This window comes from Passer domesticus, chromosome 5 (assembly GCF_036417665.1).
Source record: "Passer domesticus isolate bPasDom1 chromosome 5, bPasDom1.hap1, whole genome shotgun sequence".
NCBI lineage: Eukaryota > Metazoa > Chordata > Aves > Passeriformes > Passeridae > Passer > Passer domesticus.
The window spans coordinates 46,674,312-46,693,411 of NC_087478.1; the positions used below are offsets into that span (position 1 = coordinate 46,674,312).

At 36.1% G+C, this 19,100-nt stretch overlaps 1 protein-coding gene across 13 annotated transcripts in view; it reads left to right on the forward strand.

The window, feature by feature from the left end:
- Window positions 1-19,100, forward strand: part of IFT56 (intraflagellar transport 56) — a 57,834-nt gene that overhangs the window by 15,411 nt on the left and 23,323 nt on the right. For 8 of the 13 annotated variants that reach the window (XR_010362340.1, XM_064420007.1, XM_064420003.1 and 5 more), the window contains 9 exons: window positions 435-484; window positions 2,099-2,244; window positions 3,479-3,650; window positions 4,050-4,124; window positions 5,329-5,431; window positions 8,477-8,532; window positions 10,323-10,376; window positions 10,799-10,862; window positions 17,271-17,359. Coding sequence is in view for 11 of the 13 variants with exons in the window: in XM_064420007.1 (XP_064276077.1) it covers window positions 435-484; window positions 2,099-2,244; window positions 3,479-3,650; window positions 4,050-4,124; window positions 5,329-5,431; window positions 8,477-8,532; window positions 10,323-10,376; window positions 10,799-10,862; window positions 17,271-17,359 (809 nt within the window). In the remaining 2 variants the exon portion in view is untranslated. Of the gene's footprint in view, window positions 1-434; window positions 485-1,045; window positions 1,068-2,098; window positions 2,245-3,478; window positions 3,651-4,049; window positions 4,125-5,328; window positions 5,432-8,476; window positions 8,533-10,322; window positions 10,377-10,798; window positions 10,886-14,099; window positions 14,590-17,270; window positions 17,360-19,100 lie in introns of those variants that run through there. The other 5 variants (XR_010362341.1, XM_064420012.1, XM_064420011.1 and 2 more) reach the window with 4 other exon arrangements.

Consider the following 19,100-nt stretch of genomic DNA (forward strand, 5'->3'; position numbering starts at 1 on the left):
AGTGTGACACATACAGAAGGAGCCTTGAGTTTATCTGTTGCTACTTTTTATTTTGAAAAAGTGCTGTGCTTATGTAACACAAAAAAAACCCCCAGAGTATTATTGAGAAATTGCTGTGGGGAAATTATAATGCAATTCATAGAAATTTTAGGGCTTATTGAAGGTAGAGGCCAATGAAAAATTATTTTCAACAGTGATTTAAAAAGAAATAGTCAGGGAATGAAGATAGGAATGAGAAAGACCTCTAAACCACTCTAAAGTTGGTAGAACCTCCCCCAAGGTATGACCTGCCAAGTGCTGTCAGTGAAGAACTGTACTTGGGCTAGTTAATGAAGTAATAGGGATGCATTCATGTCTATTGAGAAAGAAAGTTAAAAACATGAAGAGATACCCTGTGAGTAGTTCATTACAATAATACTGAATTTCCCTTTCAGCACCCAAGAGTGGTCTCCAGAACCGTTTACTCTTTCACCTGGCACATAAGGTATGATCTTTCCTTCACTCCTGCTTTGTTTGTTTTCTTTTCAATTTGCTAACATGTAATTTATGCTGGAAACCTGGCAGAGTAATGAAAATGCCTGTGGTGACGAAGAACAAACATTTTTCATAACCACCCTACTGTATTAAAATGTGGAGAAGAAAGCAAGTATGAAAACATGATCTCAGAATAGATGCTCTCAGTGTGTTTCTAAGGAAAGTATTATCCATACACTTCACATAAGTTGTACAATAGGAATGTAATGGTATTTTTGATCCTGAGGAATAATAGAATCAGCAATGTAGAAGCCACTATTTTACTTTTTTCCCTAAATGTACCAAGTTGCAGCTCTCTTATATGTAGCAATTTGACCAAAATGGTGTATATGCTGTTGCTGATCCTCTTAAGTAGTTCAGTATCCAGGAAACCATATTGTTAATAGCATGAAATTTAATTAAATTTCAACAACAATTAAGTGCTTATTTCACTTACTATACATAACTGTCTTCCCTTAAATTAGGTTTTGTACCATCCTGTACCAGAATACGTGAGAAGCATTCTTCTGCTAATGATACTGACTTAAAAGGAAGTATGAATCCTGAATGTTAGCTTTGATGTCAGATTCTATTTACTTAAATATCTGTTAGTATTAAGAGAGAAATCTTAAAGCCTTTTTACAGTGGCATTGTCACTTACAGATGTCTGTGATGAGCTAGGAATTATGCAACTTCTCTTTATCTAGTTAGTTGCTGGAAATAAAGGGTTTTACCAAAACTAGGAAGCCCATTGCCTTTAGTTTTTTTAAGCAACTTATCTTGCCTTATAACTTTGTGATTGGCTCAAAGAGGGTGAAGGATTTGAAGAAAACTAGCAGATAGGTGGAAAAAGAAATATATAATATTACACTTTGTGTCTAAGAGAAATGCATAATTACTGTTGAATCAGCAAAAGCAGCAAAGGGAAGCAGTGGAATAAGTGATTTGAGCAGACCAATTAGGTAAATAGCCTCAACTTCACTATTGTAATACAAATATAATGGGTATGTTTAACTCTGTTCCTTGTTTTTAACCTTCTGTGTGTGTGTTTTGTGTGCTATTCAGCAATGCTTTTAAAAATAGATCATTTACTCAAAGAAACTAGAATTTGGAGGCTGGTGAAAGTGAACTTACTAGTGCTGTAAAGAAAACTTGTAAAAATTAGGGCTTGTGTATTTGCAAGTCTTGAGTTTTTCTGCTATGCATGAGACGTTAGATTTGGATCTACAAACAGCAAAAGTTTTGCTGGCTTGAATAATTACAATGAAATTTTGTGTTGCAAAATTCTTTTTGTGAAATAATTAATTCAGCTCTTTCCCTCTTATCCATCAAAGCACATGACATGTAATTATATCTAAATCACACCTTAAAGGAAAATGTGTGCTTAGTTTTAGCTTAACATTTATCCAGTGTGAACTCATCTGCCTCTTTAAGTTTGTCTTTCTCCACTGGTCAAATTAACTTTAAAGTAACGGCAGTTTTCCAGATATTTGATGGTGTTTACCAGCAAGGACAAAACTAACCCGTTTAGTTAAAAAGCTTTTCTTGTTGAACTCTTCTGAGAATGTGTCTCACTCTTTTTCAGTTCAGTGATGAAAAGAAACTGATGAGCTCTCACCAGAACCTGCAAGATGTTACAGAAGATCAGCTTAGCCTGGCATCTATCCACTACATGCGGTCCCACTACCAAGAAGCTATTGATATCTACAAACGCATTCTGCTGGACAATCGGTGCGCATCTCTAAACCCTGTTAGAGCATCTATGATTTTGGTGGTATTTATGTTCCAAATAGTTGCTAGGTTTCTGTAAACAGACATTTTCCACAACTGCTATGTCCCTTTCCCATCACAGAATGTGCATTAGTTGCAGCTCCTCAATTTTGTTCATTCAAAGTATTATTGAAAACCCCACATTTAAAAATGTCTGCTCTCTCTTGTTTTCCTTTTGTGAAATTGTTGGTTAATTCATATTCTGATATATTTTTTTTGTTACTTATTTCTTCTGAAATGATGTATGATTATGTACCTGCTTTGTATTTTTATTTTTTCCCCTCTGATGGCCAGTCTAGGGACTTTGCTTGAATTATTGACTTATCCTTCATGTCTTAGCCTTCCATAGAAGGGTTCAGTTCTTGGGTTTTATGTAGAGTTCCTTGCATTCCTTTATGTCTGAAATTCTTTCCTTCTCTGTTTATCCTCTGTGATACTTGTTGATGGGTTTTTCTGTCATGTTCTGCAAAATCTTAGTTCAGAATTTAACAAGGAAAAAATTGAATTCTTTAGTGGCTGGAAGTATTTTTAATAAAATAGAAACTGCTGTCCCAGAATACTGCTATCTTTTGACCTAGCTCATCTTGAATGTTTCAGAGAAATCCATCATAATGCATGTATGATGTAATGCTGGGGAAAGAGATTTTAACCTCCAAGTCCTGCAGAAACAATCACTCAAAGCTAAATGAGTTACCTTCATAACAGTTATCCTTTTACTGGGAGTTTTCACAAATGCTTGTCTTTTTTCTGTCCAGTTCTCCTGGCTTGACTGCTTGTAATGACAACGATTTTTTAAAATAATTATACTTAGTACAAACTTTTATGTGCACATTAAATGTCTTTCGGTGTATTGCTTAGAAAATTATGTTCTGCCAGGCTAATTACAATGCTCATGTTCTGCACGTTTCCTTGGTGTGAAGTTGCCACTATTTCCCTGACTTGCAAACCAAAAGTTTTGTTAGTCATTTTTAAAAGCTGCTGTAGCTGCTGTGGAAAAAAATACTGTGAATGTGTCCTAGCTGACAAACTGGAGAAGCCCTAAGCATTTCTCAGAAGCTCCAGTTTTGATGTGTTTGTAAAATATGTGTAGATATGAGAGCTTTCTTTTTATTTACTGATTTTAATGCGGTGTAGTGGGGAAATGTTAAACTATCTAGTGGGATTTAAAGGTTCTCTTTAATCCTCTTTCCTGCAGGGAATACCTGGCTCTGAATGTATATGTGGCCCTGTGCTATTACAAACTGGATTACTACGATGTATCACAGGAAGTGCTAGCTGTTTATCTTCAGCAAGTTCCTGACAGCACCATTGCTCTTAACCTTAAGGCTTGTAACCATTTCCGACTTTACAATGGAAAGGCTGCAGAGGTATCTATTGGACAGTCCTTCCACTCACCTTTATTTTAGTTTAAGATTCCATACATGTTTCTTTTCCTTTGTCTTAATCAGTAATGTTGATAATGGCCTTCACCTTGTCACTATGTTCTTATAGGAATGTCACCTATTTCAGTTTCCCTGGCATTAACCCATCTGTCCACATATGTGCACAGTGGTCGTACCATTTTCCCAGTACCCTTTTGGTCTTGTGTTTATATGTATTACCCAATTGCTAAAATAATTAGATAGGAGTGGAAAGGCAAAATCTTCTAGTCATCCAACACCAATGGAGATATTTTGGTGTCAGCTTTGAAGCTCATTTGAAGCTCCACTTAAGCTTCTGTGCTTTTTTGGTTTTATGTTAAAATTTTGGAATGTATGTAATTCCAGGCAGAGCTCAAAAACTTGACAGACAGTGCCTCATCATCTTTTGAGTTTGGCAAGGAGCTCATTAAGCACAATCTGGTAAGTAATGCATTTCTGGGATTTAAGATGAACTGCGCTCATTTGTAGATGTATTCATGATGATTCATAAAATGGAATATTTTGAAAAATTGTGGACTTAATTGAGTCTCTGCTGCCATATAAGTCCCATTCCAGGAATCCTACCAGTATAATGAATGTGCTATCCAGTGTATTTACTTTTTTTCCTTGAATTTTTCCCTGACAGTTTGAGACTGTGTCAAGAAAATAATAATACTGTTGCTTTTAGTTCTGAAAGCATATTAAAATAATGTGTGTTGTCTAAGAGTACCTATGCAAAATACTTTGTGGAGCCCTCTCAATAAAGACACTACAGAAACAAGTCAGGATGACCCTGAACTCGGTTTAGAGCAATTTGACTGGAATAAAGATAGCTCTTGAAAATGGCCTTTGTCCCAAAAGTACTAAGCAGTGAGTTCTAGGAAAAAAGATGCTCGTAAAACCAAAATACTTTTGTGTTCTGCAGTAAAAGAGTCACTAAGAGTAACTAATGGTTAATTTTCCATTCAGTGGTATTATTTTGCTGAACAACTGGTAACTGTAGATTGCTCATATTTAATGACAGGCAGTTACTTGCCTTGTCATTTTTCACAAGCAGTCATCGCAAGCTAACACTTCTTTCTCCAAGAGTTAAAATTGCTTTCAAACTGGACTTTTGTAAGTTGGTGTTGTTTATTTTGTATGTTGGTATTTTTGCCAGTGCTTTATTGAATAAGTACATTAGATCTTGTTGGAGGAACAGTCATATGAAACTGGAGTATAACTGACTGCTCCTGATGATTTTAGGATCCTGTGTCATTCTAAACAAATGTGGAGTTGTTAGCCTAATTTTTTTTCATATGAAAATATCATAAGCAGTTTATAGTTTTGTAGGTGTTCCCTTCATTCAGACTATGTTACTCTTTTAAATCTTTGCTATATAATGTTTCACTCTTTTGAGCTGCTAAAAGCTGAAATAAGTTAATCTTTACATATGGATGTTTAGTTATATTCTTATATTCTTCAGAGTAAAGACTGTCACACTGTATAATTCTACAGCTATATTAAAGCAGGAATTAAACTAATGCCAGAGCCCCTGACCTTTTCATACTGTTTATGCAGGAATTTAAGGATTAATTTCCTTGAATTAACTTATCATAGAAAAGATTCTGATACATGATTATCCATATGCTGCTTTTCTCTGCAGGTGGTTTTCCGAGGAGGAGAAGGGGCTTTGCAAGTCCTCCCTCCCCTGGTTGATGTTATTCCTGAGGCAAGACTGAATCTTGTGATTTACTATCTCCAGCAAGGTAAATACACCTTCCTGTGGCTCTTTCATAGCTTCAGGGATGACATTAATTCATCTCATCTCAAGTTATTCAATGCTTTTTTTTTTCTTTGCAGTAAAAAGTTATTTATTTCACTTTCTCTTCCTCTGTAAAACAGCAAAGTAAAAGTTCCCATGGCTTGCAGAGAAGGGTTTTAGTACCGTGCACTCAAAAAAAGCCTACTTCAGCAGAGTATTGGAGTTTTTGGGTTGCAGGAGATGGCTTTGGGGATGGTAGTGTTTATTTGTTTCTAGTGAGGGGACCTCTCCTCTGCCTGAATATGTGAGAATGGTAAGCATATGTCCTGTTAAGGCAAGGACAGCCATTTCTGTAAATACAGCACAAACAAAATATGAACCAAAGTGACTGTGAACAAGATATTTCATGAAAATCTACTTTATAATTCCTGAAGAATGCAGGTAGGTAGCCAGAATCACTTGGTAAGGATTTTCTACTTGTATCTCTCCTGTGTTTTCCGGCTTCTTTGAATTATATCTGAGTTTTTCAGAGCTATTCCTGTTCTCCCATTGTGTTCTTTATTCAACAGTGGGTTGACTGGCTGTGTGATTCAAGGTAGGTTCAATTAGATAAAGCCTTGTCCAGACAAGCATCCAGTTAGAACTTCCTCTGTTCTACCTTGAGTCCATTGCCTTCCTCTCGCTCTGTGGAACCTGTTTCCATCTACTCTATATCCTCTTATCAGTTAATTTTGACAGTGATAAGATCTCCCCTGAGATCCTTTCTTATCTGAAGGCTAAATAAACTCAGTTCTTTCAGTTTCTCCTCAGCCCTCTTCCTGCCATGGGAGCCCTCAGGTGGGCTCGCTCCAGTGTTTCAATGTCTGTCTTGATTGTTGGATCCCAAGCCTGGGCAACTTTACAAGTGCCAAATAAAGAATTCCTTCTCTTGCCATGATGGCTCCATTCATGCTAATATGATCCAGTGTGCCTCCTTTGCTGCAAGGCCGTGCTGTCTGCCAGATTGCCTTTTAGCCAGTTGACTTGCTCAGGCATGTTTCAAACCAAGCAAGGTGCAAGACTTGCATTTTGCCTCCACTGAACTTCATCAGATTTCTTTCAGCCCATTTTTTCAGCCTGCTGAGCTGCTTCTCAATATCTGGGAGCTTTCTTCACAATCTTTCATCATTTGCAGACTTGCTCAGAGTACTCTATATTATCATCTGGATCATTAATAAAAATAAGTTATTCAACTGTATCAGTCCCTGGGGCATTTGATTAGCGACGAACCACCAGCTGGATTTTGTACAACTGGTCACTATCCTTAGGTAGTCCATCCAGTTTTCCATCCCCTTATAGTCTTACTTAGCCAGTCCTATCTTTCAAGTTTGTATGAGGGACCATTTCAAATACATTGCTAAAGTCAAAGTGTACAGCAACAACCTTTATCTCCTTGTTCACACAACCTGTCATGCCTTGAATTAGTGAGTACATTTTGACTTTGGTAAATCCATGTCTGCTGTCCCTAGCCACCTTTCTGTCCAGTATTGTTGCCAGTGTCACTATGGGCAATATTAATACTATTACCAATTATCTTGCACAACAATATTGTTGATAATTACATATGTGTCAAATTAAGTTCTACTTGCATGGAAACAAAGTGCATCTCATGCATCAGTTAAAAATCAGTCTTGTTTACTCATATGCTGTTAACCTTGCAGTTATTTACATTTGTTAGATTCAATTTACTGTGATATACAAATTACTTGTGTACTGACAAAGATCAAAGGGAATTTGGACTAAAACTTCTTTTCTGGTTTGGCTAAGTTTTCATTTTTTAAGTCTTGCTAGGTAGCAGCATTGGTTAGAAAAGTGAGAAATTCTTACTTCTAGTGACTACAGCTGTCTCTCCAAAACTGAAAAGGTCTCTGATAAACGTAGGGTTGTGCTGATGATATATGCTCTGAACTGGAGTGGCTGAAGCACAAACATGCATCCTGTTTTTTCAAATCTTCAGCATAGTGACTTCTAGCAGGGTTTGAGGTCAGCTGGTATCCTGCTGTAATCTGCTGCCATGAGATTTGCTAGTCACTTCTGTTGGAGCCTGGAGAGCATAGTTCTGTGTTGATGGTCTACACTGGCTTAATAAAAATAAGGGTTACTGTCTTTTTTTTTTTTTGGTGGTGGTGGTGGTGGTCTGAGCTAACTAAAAACATTAAAAAAAAAAAAGGAAAAAAGAAAAGCAAAGGTAATGCTGCCTTACTATGTGACTGTCCAAGGGAGTGAAGGGAGTAGAGAAGAAAGCAAAGGTTATGAGTGGGAGCGTGGCAGCTCCAGTGCATAGTGCCTTCAGTGGCTGCATGGATTGTATGTTCTAGTGAAAAAAAATTTGTGTGATAAGGCTTATTTGTGTGGGCAGTTGATGTAATGCTGTATTAACAAAATTTTGCCAGGAAGAGAGGGTCTTCACAAGGTAGATTTACAAAGCCAACCATAGTGCCAACATATTTTTTAATTTAGGGAAAGTTTAGGATCTATTCAGTTTATATAATTCTTGTGTGGAAATGAAGTTATTTATAGATTTCAAACTTCACATTTAAACTTCGATACTAGTAGTGCTTTTTTCCTTTTTAATTAGGATCTGCTGGACAAATGCTGAAATATTGCTAAGGAAAAGATTATGTTTCTCTACAGCATCATGTTACCCTGTTCTCTTTGAGGGCTAAATAAATATGGGAAAACAAAATACAGGAAGATGATGGATTTATTATTTTGACCTTGTGCTGTTGAGAAGGCAGACACTGGATTATGAACAAAGGGGCCAAAACATCTCTGCTAGGAAAACTGTAGTATTAAAGAAGTTATTACTCACTCTGTGTTTGTTATTTGAGTTCTAGAAAACTATCACCATTGTGATAGAAATTCACAATGATTTACAGTTACCTTTCTCCTCCTGTCTAAATGGTTTATTTCTTAGTCTATGACTATTGGGGAATGTTGTAAGGATGAGTGACTTGTTCTAATAAGGTGTGCAGTGGGTTGTCATGCATTCTAATGTCTGGCATTTCAGATGACGTGCAGGAGGCTTATAACCTGATTAAGGACCTGGAACCTACAGCTCCACAGGTAATTGGAAAATGATGTCATGACACATAAAGACAGAGGTTATAAACTGATATGAAATCCACCACATACAAAACTGGTATCCTGAGGACAGCTTGCCCCATTTCCACTCTTAAAACTCTTGTGTTTTCAACCCTTCATCAACAATAAATTTAATGTGCATGCATAAAGTATTATATATGTGCCTATATGAGTACTTTAGCCTGTTTATTACTGTGCCACCTGGGTTCAACTAAGAATGCAGCTCTGTTGTGTGCAGCCTTGATTTTGGGAAATGGACCATTACTGCATAGGTAAAGGCCCCCTTACAACTATAGCTGGTTGTGTGCCTGGTGTGGCTTTCATCCCTCAGATTTGCTAGCTCAGATGCTCATATAGTTTGTCCTGAAGCCATTTCAATTAAAATGAGCTAGATTAGATTAAAAAGTTTAAATAAATGGTATTTTCTAATCCCATCACACTTTGGCTGCCATGAGTGAAAACTACAGTGTCCCTTGGCTACTACTGTAATTTTCTTCTGTGGCTCTTCCAGCATCTTTAGTCTCTGATTTATTCCTCTTTGCAGTTTATTTTCCAAAGGTCACATAGCTGGGCATAAAAGGGACCTTTCATGCATCTATGTAAGGAATTGGATGGAGACAGGGAGGGAATGAGGGAGGGAGGGAGAAGGAAAACCTCAAAAACACAGATCCGGTGATTCTGTGCTGAGGAGTGAGGAGTGTTTTCTGATGTTGCTTTACACTTCTTGCATTTTCAGTATAGCAAAACTTGCTTGAACAGTTTTCTGCAGCTGTTGTTCCTATTGTGGAATATTGTCCCAGTATACTTGGCTAATAATTCTTGGTAACATTTTGAAGTGAGAATATTTGTGCTTTTTTTTTTCCATTGCTCACTCACACTTTTAAAGAACTCCCTGCTAATACTTGCAAAACTACTTGTAAAACCTCCTTGAGTACTTCTCAAATTTCTTCTTTATTTTGATGCCTGTAGGATAATAATTTGGCATCTGTAAGACAGTTGGTGTGCTAAAATGATTACTTACTATCCTGGCTAGTAGTCTCAGAATATTTCTTTACATTCTGTCATTGGCCTCTTGGTCTCTTGAAAGATGTCTCTCTTGTTCAATGTTTACCTCTGTAACAGGGCTGTCCTGGTTTATCAGGAGTACCTACTAAAACAGTTGTATAGATATAACTCCTAATTATAAGATTTAGGTAAGACAGAAGAGTCTGTTACATGCTGAGAAAAAATTGTTCAGAGAAGAATTAAACTACAGTTGTTTCTTCTACTAGAGGTTACAGGGTACTCAACTTCTGTTGCTAATTTCACTGGAGTAACATGGCCACAGAGCACAAACCTCTTGACATATTTGTCCTGATGAGAAACACTATGAATTTTGCAGCAAGGATGTCAGTGGTTATGGTTAACCAATATGCATATTTGAAAGGGGATCTGTGCTTTAGTATAACAATCATGCACTGCTTGGTGATATGATGGTGAAGAGGGCATGAAAGAATGTTACCATGTTCCTCCTTTGACCATAAGAGTTACCAGAAAACATAGTACCCCTTTGTATCTAACATATTTAGTAGAAGGGACTACCCAGCAAGTAGAATGTATTTTGGGGGGCTAAATTAGTACAGTGCTTAAGCACTACCACACTAACCAGCTACCTACTAAACTTGTGATAGAGTTGAATTAATGAAGAAAATACTGTACATGTAGCCTTTTATGTGTCTTCTGAAATCTTCACCATGTCTCCTCTCATCTCTTTTAACTTTTTTTCCCCCCAGGAGTACATCCTCAAAGGGGTGGTAAATGCAGCACTTGGACAAGAAATGGGCTCGGTGAGTAAAGCCCATGGGGTTCTCCAGCTTCTCCAACAACACAATGTAAACAGATCTGTAGAAACTGGAATGGAGTGAAAGAGGCAGTCATTTCTTATTTAGATTGCAGGATTTCTGAGTCTCTTACCTCCTGTATAATAATCACTCCAGAATGAGTGAAATGCATATTTCTGCTGCTGGTCTTGATAGTAAATCAAGATGAATTTGATTTCTTTAGCCTGTTTAGAAAATCCCCATTTGCTTTGTATGGTGTTCTTCTTTATCTAGACACATAGAATGGCACATTTGCCTTTTCTGGTTTTGCTTCAGCCCTGGTTTATTAGTTAGTTGTTCCCTAAGTGTTCCTCAGAGCATATTTTCACTGTGTATTGTAGCATCAACCCTGTAACTCATCTTGGATTTCATTTTTATTCTTCTTCCAGAGAGATCATCTGAAAATTGCTCAACAGTTCTTCCAGTTGGTGGGGGAATCAGCCAGTGAATGTGGTATGTTTGAAATGTTCCATTAAGTAAGCCATCTTAAAATATCCAGGTGTATACCATCATATCTGTGTCTAACTGGTGACTGTTAGCAGGAATATTGCTAGGCTTCTGCTTCTACAGGATGAGTTTCAAAAGGTTTAAAACAAATTTGAAAGTTTAAATTAGAAGTCTTGATTCCAAACCTTAATGTATGACTTCCCCTGGAGAAGAGGCTGTACTGCAAACTGCAGGTCCTTGTGAGAAACTCCGTGGCAGCTTGCCTTTGTCTAATAATCCCATTAGAGAAACAGAAGACACCAGCCTAATTAATTCAATGAAGTGAGCAGCTGAAACCACAGAGGCAGAGATACACAGGTACAAATCTAGGACCACTAATGAAAACCTGTCAAGTACATAGAGTCCTAGCATGAAGTGTGCTCTGAAAATGCAGGTCATAAAAATGTAAAGAGGACTTTGACTACAGGGATAAATGGAAGCTCTGGGACTAACTTCTTGCTTGAATAAGAGAGAAAAATAGGCAGGTTCAGGGAAAAGATAGTCAGGGAAGGATTTCTTGTGATGATATAGCCCAAAATTGAAATTTTTAGGAAGCCAGAAGTCTTAATTTTACTGTGAAATACTTTAAAACTCATATGCAAAATAAAGATAGAGAGGCTAAGACTTCAACCTTTCAATGGCAGGGGGAATGGCAGTAGTACACTTAGGAAGGTGGATTACTTGAAAAAAATGAGCCAATAGGAAGGATTGGTTCCAATCAGAAGTAAAAGGAAGCATCAGTACTGTGAGCATCCTACCCTCGTGGTACTTCCATGTAAGAAGTGTTTCATCATCTTCTTAAAAGTTTGTGGGAGGAAACTGCTATAGAGAAAAGCACACGGTTCAGGGAAATTCATTTATAGGTAAATAGTGTGAGGGGTTTTGTTTAACCTCAAATGAATAACAGATGGAGGTCATCAAACTGTACATAGGAAATAGAAGAGGCAAACAGTTCTGTTTAGGTAGGACATAACAAAAAAACAAGCACATGAAGTCCAAGTATGTAAGTGTTTTTATACAAATATTAGAGGTTTTTAAAGACGTTAAAGTGGAATGCCTGATTTTAGAAGAGGAAGCTAAAAACTAAAATAATTTTTTATGTGATAGGAGGAAGGTAACATGTAGTATATTAATGTATTTAATGTCTGCGGGATGGGATTTAATGTGCAATAGGGATTCTACATTAAATAAACATGGGTTATACATAAATAAACATACATGTAAATAAATAAATACACATACATATAAATAAATACATATGTACAAATAAATATACACATAAATAAATAAACATACATATAAATAAATAAACGTACATAGATAAATAGGTTATGCCAGTGGAAAAATGGTTCTAAATATATAGAAGACTTCTCTCAAAATAAATATATTTTCTTTATCAGTGAGTAAAATAATATTGTTTTCAGTTATATGTTTAGATAGGCAACTCACCATATTGAAGCCAAATTATTCACCAGCCACCCTGGATAAGAACAGTGAGTGGCATATTAAACAGATTAGAGATTTTATATAGAAAGATAAATAATAGTTGGAGACTTTTGTTCTGCCCATATTGACCTAATAAATGCAATTACATGGCATAATAAACAGCATGAACTTTTTGTTTCTATCTTTTTTAGAGAAAGCACAAGTGAACAGGTAACTCTGGACCAATATTGAATTACATAGCACCTGAGTTGAAATTTTATTATGCAATTACAATTGTACTACAGTCATCTGAGTATAATCAAATTCAAAATCTGCTTGTTAGCAAATACCTCAAAAAATGTCCACAGTACTAATCCTAAGAAGAGAAGCTACATAATAACCTTTCTCATTTCTAGCAGAAAATTAGAAAATTTATAGGGAAGTAGCAGTGAAAAGGATAAAATGGACCTGATTTGAACACTTGAAAGAACCTTTTGTTTCTCTAAAGAAAAGGCTTGTATTCATAATTAATGAGCTATAGGAGACAAATAATGGCATGACTAGGTTTGCCAATGGTACAAAATTACCCATAGTAGTACAAATAAAAGCTTCCACAATGATGAAAGATATGAAAGACTATATAAGACTGGGTAATAATATGCAAATTAAATTTAGCAAAATTATCAGAAAAGTTGAAGAGGATCTTAAGAATTGATGAGGAAAGAGAAAACAAAAATAATTGCTGTCATTGTATACAGATGTGATTCTTTTCCTTGAATACTGTCTACAGTTCTGGTTCTTACATTGCTTTAAAAAATGGTAGATCAAGAAAGGATACAATAAATACAGAAAGGATGATCAAAGAAAGGGGATGGATTCTTGAAGTAGGAGAAAAGGAGAGATTAAGTAATGCAGAATACATGGGCTGAAAAATTATGACTGAATTTGATTATGTACATCATAAATGACAAGGACAAGAGGGCTAGAGAAGAATTATTTATTGTACAATACAAAAATCAAAGAGCATTGACATAAATTATCACTTAAGACAAAATAAACAGCATTAGCTACTTTTTTACATAACACAACTTATTTCATAGAGAAACTTGTGAGAACCAGAATGTATTAAAAAAGTTGTAGATAAAAAGGCCATTGGCTGTTTAACACAAATTTTTTAGTGGTGATTAAGAAGTCCTCAGTGTAGATTGTTGAAAGCTGGGATAAACTTCAGCAGAAGTGCTATTACATACCACATGATGTATTATATGTGAAATTAGAATATTTTCTTTCTATAGCTGTATATTCTTACCTAGCAAACTCTGAATTAGACAAACCTTGGGTCCAATATAACAGTTTTTATGTTTTTAGGTAACTTAGCATATTAGCCACTATGTTGAATACTTGTGGCCAAATAGCTGGATTTAGAACAGAGAACAGAATTCTTGCTGTTTTTATACTTGGACTTTTCCTAAGTAGCCAGCCATGCTGTTTAAGTGTGTACATCATGCTTCAGCACTTCCCATCCAGCTAGTCCTTCCACGGACCTTTAAGGTCTTTATGAAGTTGCTTAGCTGCTTTGCAGATTTATAATACAAAAGCAGGTTGTTTTTTGCTAGAGTGAGGAGATCCTTTGCTGTGTCTTTGCTTGCAACTGGGCCTGTGTTCCAGTTTAGCCTGGGATAGACTTAAATTTTTTAGAGAATGGTTCAGTGCTTCATTTTGAATGTAGTATGAGAATAATGTTAATGACACAATGATGTTTTTTTACTTGTTGTAAAGTCAAGGACTTTCCAGTTTCCCATGCTCTGCCAGTGAGGAGCTGCACGAGAAGCTGGGAGGGAGCATGGCCAGGACACCTGATCTGAATGAGCCAAAGGGTTATTTCATACCATACAACACCATGCCCAGCACATGAACCAGGGGGAGTTGGCTGGGAGGGGCTTACTGTGCTCTGGGGAGGAGCTGGGTTGGTGGTGAGCAATTATATTCTGGGTCATTTGTTTCTCCTGAGTTTATTTTTCTCTCTCTCTCTCTGTCCCCTTTTCATTACTACTATTGTTATTAATAATAATATTTTATTTGAATTGTCAAAACATTCTTATCTCAACCCACAAGCTTTACTTTTTTTTAGGGGGCAGGAGGGTAGAGTGAGCAAGCATCTGAGTGGTACTTAGTTGCTAGCTGGGGTTAAATCACAGCAGTCTACAAGGCTTCTTCTTTTAATGTGGGTTATCAAAAATAATAGATTAAAATGAAGATGCGGAATATTTTTTCTGACTTGTTTTTTTTTTAGCTGTAGAAATCCCATTGACTGCATTAAGAAAAGCAGCAACAGGAGTTTTGGAAGAGCGCAGTGTCATTTATTTGTAAAGTCATTTGTAGTCATCAATTAAGCCCTTTGCTTTTTTTAATTAGATCTCTGCCTTGGAGGTTCAAGGAGCATGGAGTAAACTGAGTTAATGTGCAAGTCATATCCATTAAATGTACATATTTTATCTCATGTTGGATGTTGTGCACTTTAACAGGGGACAGACAAAACAAAAACTAAAAAGCATCCAAGCAGTACTTAGAGTGTAGGAGTCAATACTCATCCTCTAGCAGCAGACATAACACCTGAACAGCAGCTTGGGGTTTTTTTAAGCTTGATAAAAATTCTTAATTCTAATGATGTGAAATGACATCATGAAAAAGGATATAAGTAGATTTTTATAGCTAGTTCTCATTCTCTTCTACTAGGGTCTCAACTGGATGGGAAATTAAACAGATCAGATTTCTTTTAAGGAGGAAATGGGGAAAGAGGAACATCAGTGCAAACAAATTAACATTCCCAATAAATGCCGTGTTTCTGGTTCTTAGCATAAGTCTTACAAACTACCCCAAAGCAATGCAAGTATAATGAAAAAGAGTACCCCATTTGTTTTCAGTGGTCTTCTCTTAGGACCAACTCAGGCATATTTTATGTTGGATGAGAGGAATGAGACATTTCTTCTGAACTTCATGCAGTTTTTTCTTTAAGATTTTCTTAGGTCACTCTTAAGTAATTTTTTCAAGTGACAAATTTTTCTTCTTTCTGCATGAGCCACATGGGGTGAATTAGAAAATTCTAGTTTTTCTGTCACTAGGTAGTATTCATTGCTGAGTTCTATGAGATACAAGAATGTTTGACTTGTTTGGTTTTTTTAATGGAATCTTTCAGTAAAATATATGGGGGATAGTGTGCTGGGATAATAACATTTTCTGCCAAAATGTGGACATAAGAATACTAAATTTAGAAATACTAAAATTCAGAAACACTCAAATCATTTATAGGAATATTGTGTTTCTAATATTTTGTTACTGTGATTGATATTTACTAAAAATGTATCCTCAGTTTTAAGTCTTCTTTGCATGTTTTGCATTTTTAAAATTTTGTTCAAAATAAATTGTGATTTTATGAACTTCCGAAATCAAATTTCAGAGAAAAGGGGAATTTTTTACTTATCTCTAGTCTCGTTAATCAATGTTTCTTGGCTCTTTTTAATAAAACTGTTTCTGTTATTGTCCAGTAAAGGCATATATTTCTCATGAAAACTATACCTGCATGTAAAAAAGGACAGATAAATATACAGGCCAGTTTCTGCTCCCAAGTGAACACTTCATAATAACCAAATAATCTTCTGAGGCTGGAGAACTGAATGATATGGTGCAGACATAGATAAGGATTGATTGTCTCTATATGGAAATGACAGGACATCCAACCTCAGTATATCCTAGCGCTAGAAGATAAAAAATGAGAATATTTACCTTTCTTTGAAATGTATTTTGACATCTTATAAAGTGCTTTCCAGGAATAATTACTACCTACCATATTTAAAGGAGAATATACAGTTTTCCAGTTGAATGCTCAAAATTGTGTGGTGGTATGGAGTCAAAATATTGGTCTTTTCTTACCTGAAATTTCTTTATACAGAGAAGTTATTTTAATGTTTTGATGTAGATGTATTGATGGTAACCAACAGTCGGGAGCAGATTACCTCAGGATACCCTGAGGATCTTGATCTCTTGTCACCTTTCCAAACTGCACAAAGCAGCATTCTCTCTAACCATCACTTGATGTAGTGGAATAATAATGTTTGATATCACTTCCATTTAGGCCTTCCCAGCTGCTACCTGGGCTCATCCTTGTCTGCTAGCTGGGTCTTACAAAAATTACTCCTAGTAAGCTTACTTCAAAATCTTTACAAAAGCTTTGAGATAGTTTTCAGTGACACAGCTTGCAATATCAGACTATGTGACAGCATAATATGGTTGCAGCAGAGTTCATGATGGCATAGCTAGCAGCAAAGTTGAATGACTGTCATTCAAACTGAGATGTCAAACTTATTTATGGCTTTACCTCTTGTGAGCAATGTGGTAATCCAAATGCACGGCCATTAGTTTCCATGCTGTCTGACATCACTATTTTACCTGTTCTTGTATTAATTCTTTTTTATGACAATGGTTTCAGTATATCAAGTTACTCTCTAACTCAAACTAAAATTAAAATATGTAGAGTTTCTTTGTCCGGGATAACTGAAAAGCATAATTTTAAAGAAAGAAGGCTAATGGTGTAAGAATAGCAAACTCAGGCTTTGTATAAATTGTCATTTCCTAAGAGTAAGAATAATTCGTAGTAAAATTATATTATGTAAATTGTGTCATGGAAAAGGCCTGTTAGGTAAAATTGTTATTTGTCTCTGTAGAGTTTGCTGTTGAACAAAGTCTTGCAAAAGTTATTGGATGCTGTAGAGAGAGTTGACAAGATGAACAAATGTTTTTTCTTAACCTCCAGTATGGTCCTTTGCCTGAAAAGGCAAGCTACACTATTTTTAGAAACTGGCTGCTTTCAGAGGTGCCAGCAATCATGGCAGCGATTTCCATTACCATGTGTTTTTAAGTTCTACAAATCTGCATTTCTCTTTTGAATTTTAGATACCATTCCAGGAAGACAGTGCATGTCCTCCTGCTTCTTTCTTCTTAGACAATTTCCTAATGTCCTAATTTACCTCAACTCAATCAAGGTTAGTATTATTATTTGGTATCGGTAGTACTGTAATGTATGGAATCACTACTTTTAGACTGTACTATGTGAGACACAATGGAAACATAAAAAGATACAGAAACAAATCAGTAAAAATAAAACACAGGAGTGATAGCAGGACATAAGTGCTCAGTACAATAAATGGATTAAAATATAAAGAAGCAATTTAGAAAATAGTACCATGCAGAATGGTGGGCGTGATGGACTCATCACACTTGTAATCTAATCATTATCAGGCTTTCTGGGGCAGAAGGTAAGAAATATAATTAAAGGAAGACAATGAAAGAAAAGGTGAATATTTATGGGGAGGGCAGTATGGAGGAAAAAACCCCAAATGTTTTCTTAAGACTTATCACGGGAGTGATGGAGATTATTGTCACTGGTTAATAATTGGGGATAACATTTTGGTGAACAAGAGTGTGTAAGGAAGGTAGGACATGAAGTACTCTGAAAGGAATAACATTTACATTTTACAGAGAAAGCAGTCACCGAAGGGCTAAAATAGGGCAGGATTACCAAAGCAGTAAGTTAGGAATGTTATTTTTGTGGAAGTTATCTGAGTACCCTGCAAGCGATGTTGTATTTTTCAAAATATAGAAGCTTGAAGTCAACATGCAGCATTATCTGATCAGTGAATAGAATGGATATAACTTACAGATACAAAGTTAAAGTCAGATGTGAGGAAAGAGGGAGGCTGGAGTGTGATTATGGATTAAATTATTGCAGTCTTGTTTCAGTGGTTTGAAACTAGAATTGGAACAACTCTGTGTTGGGTAGGAAGAGGAATGAGAGTCTTAAAAGAAATTATTAAAAGAATTGGGAGATACACAAGATGAGTGTAACTACAATGTTATAAGAAGTATGAGATGTAAAGAAAAACATGTGGTTGTAATGATGTCCAAAAGCAGCTGGTGAGTGAAAAATGGTGAAGGTGTAGTGTTTTTAAACTTTGTCTGGAAGGAGACTTCTGAAGAAATCCCAGTGGCCACTGGAATGGCTCCAGTGGAGTGGAATGAAGAGATACACCACCATGACTCCAAACTGGAATATGTGTATAATTGAAGAAAAGGAAATTAACAGTAAGAATTGCTTTGCCTTACTTGAGCCATCTAAAAGTTAGATTTCTAGTTAGAACCGGTCATCTGGTCTCAGTTTATTGCCAGGGGATATAGATGGTAATTTCCAGATAATTAATTCTGTGTATTTCTTACATTTATAATGCAATTAACTACTCCGCAGATAAGTTCAGCTCTTTCCATTTCCTTGAAAAGGCTCTTAAACAACTAGTTCTAAACCGAAAAGGTCAAAGTTAAATGTGATTACAAGCCACCTCTAAGGTACATGGGACAAAAACTTACTGCCTACTACAACTTTTTATTCTTGTTCCTTTTGAAGTAATTGATCATTCTCAAAATTTTGCAGCTGAACTAGCCATGATCAGATTTACTTAAAGTCATTTCTCTTCCCTATAGATCACAGGAATGCAAAAATTATTATTTCTGTACCATTTTATAGGCAAGGTGTACATGGATTTGTGTGTCATTCAGAGGGATAAACTTCAGTTGAATCTCTGCAGCTCTTAAAATAGAGCTGTCCTCTGTGAAGATTATTTGCTTGGTATTCTCTCAAGAAACACCACTTTCATCCATGTTCAATTAAAACTGCTTTAAGCGTAAGAAAACCTCAGAGGACATAAATGTATTGCCAGCTGCCCCGAGGGT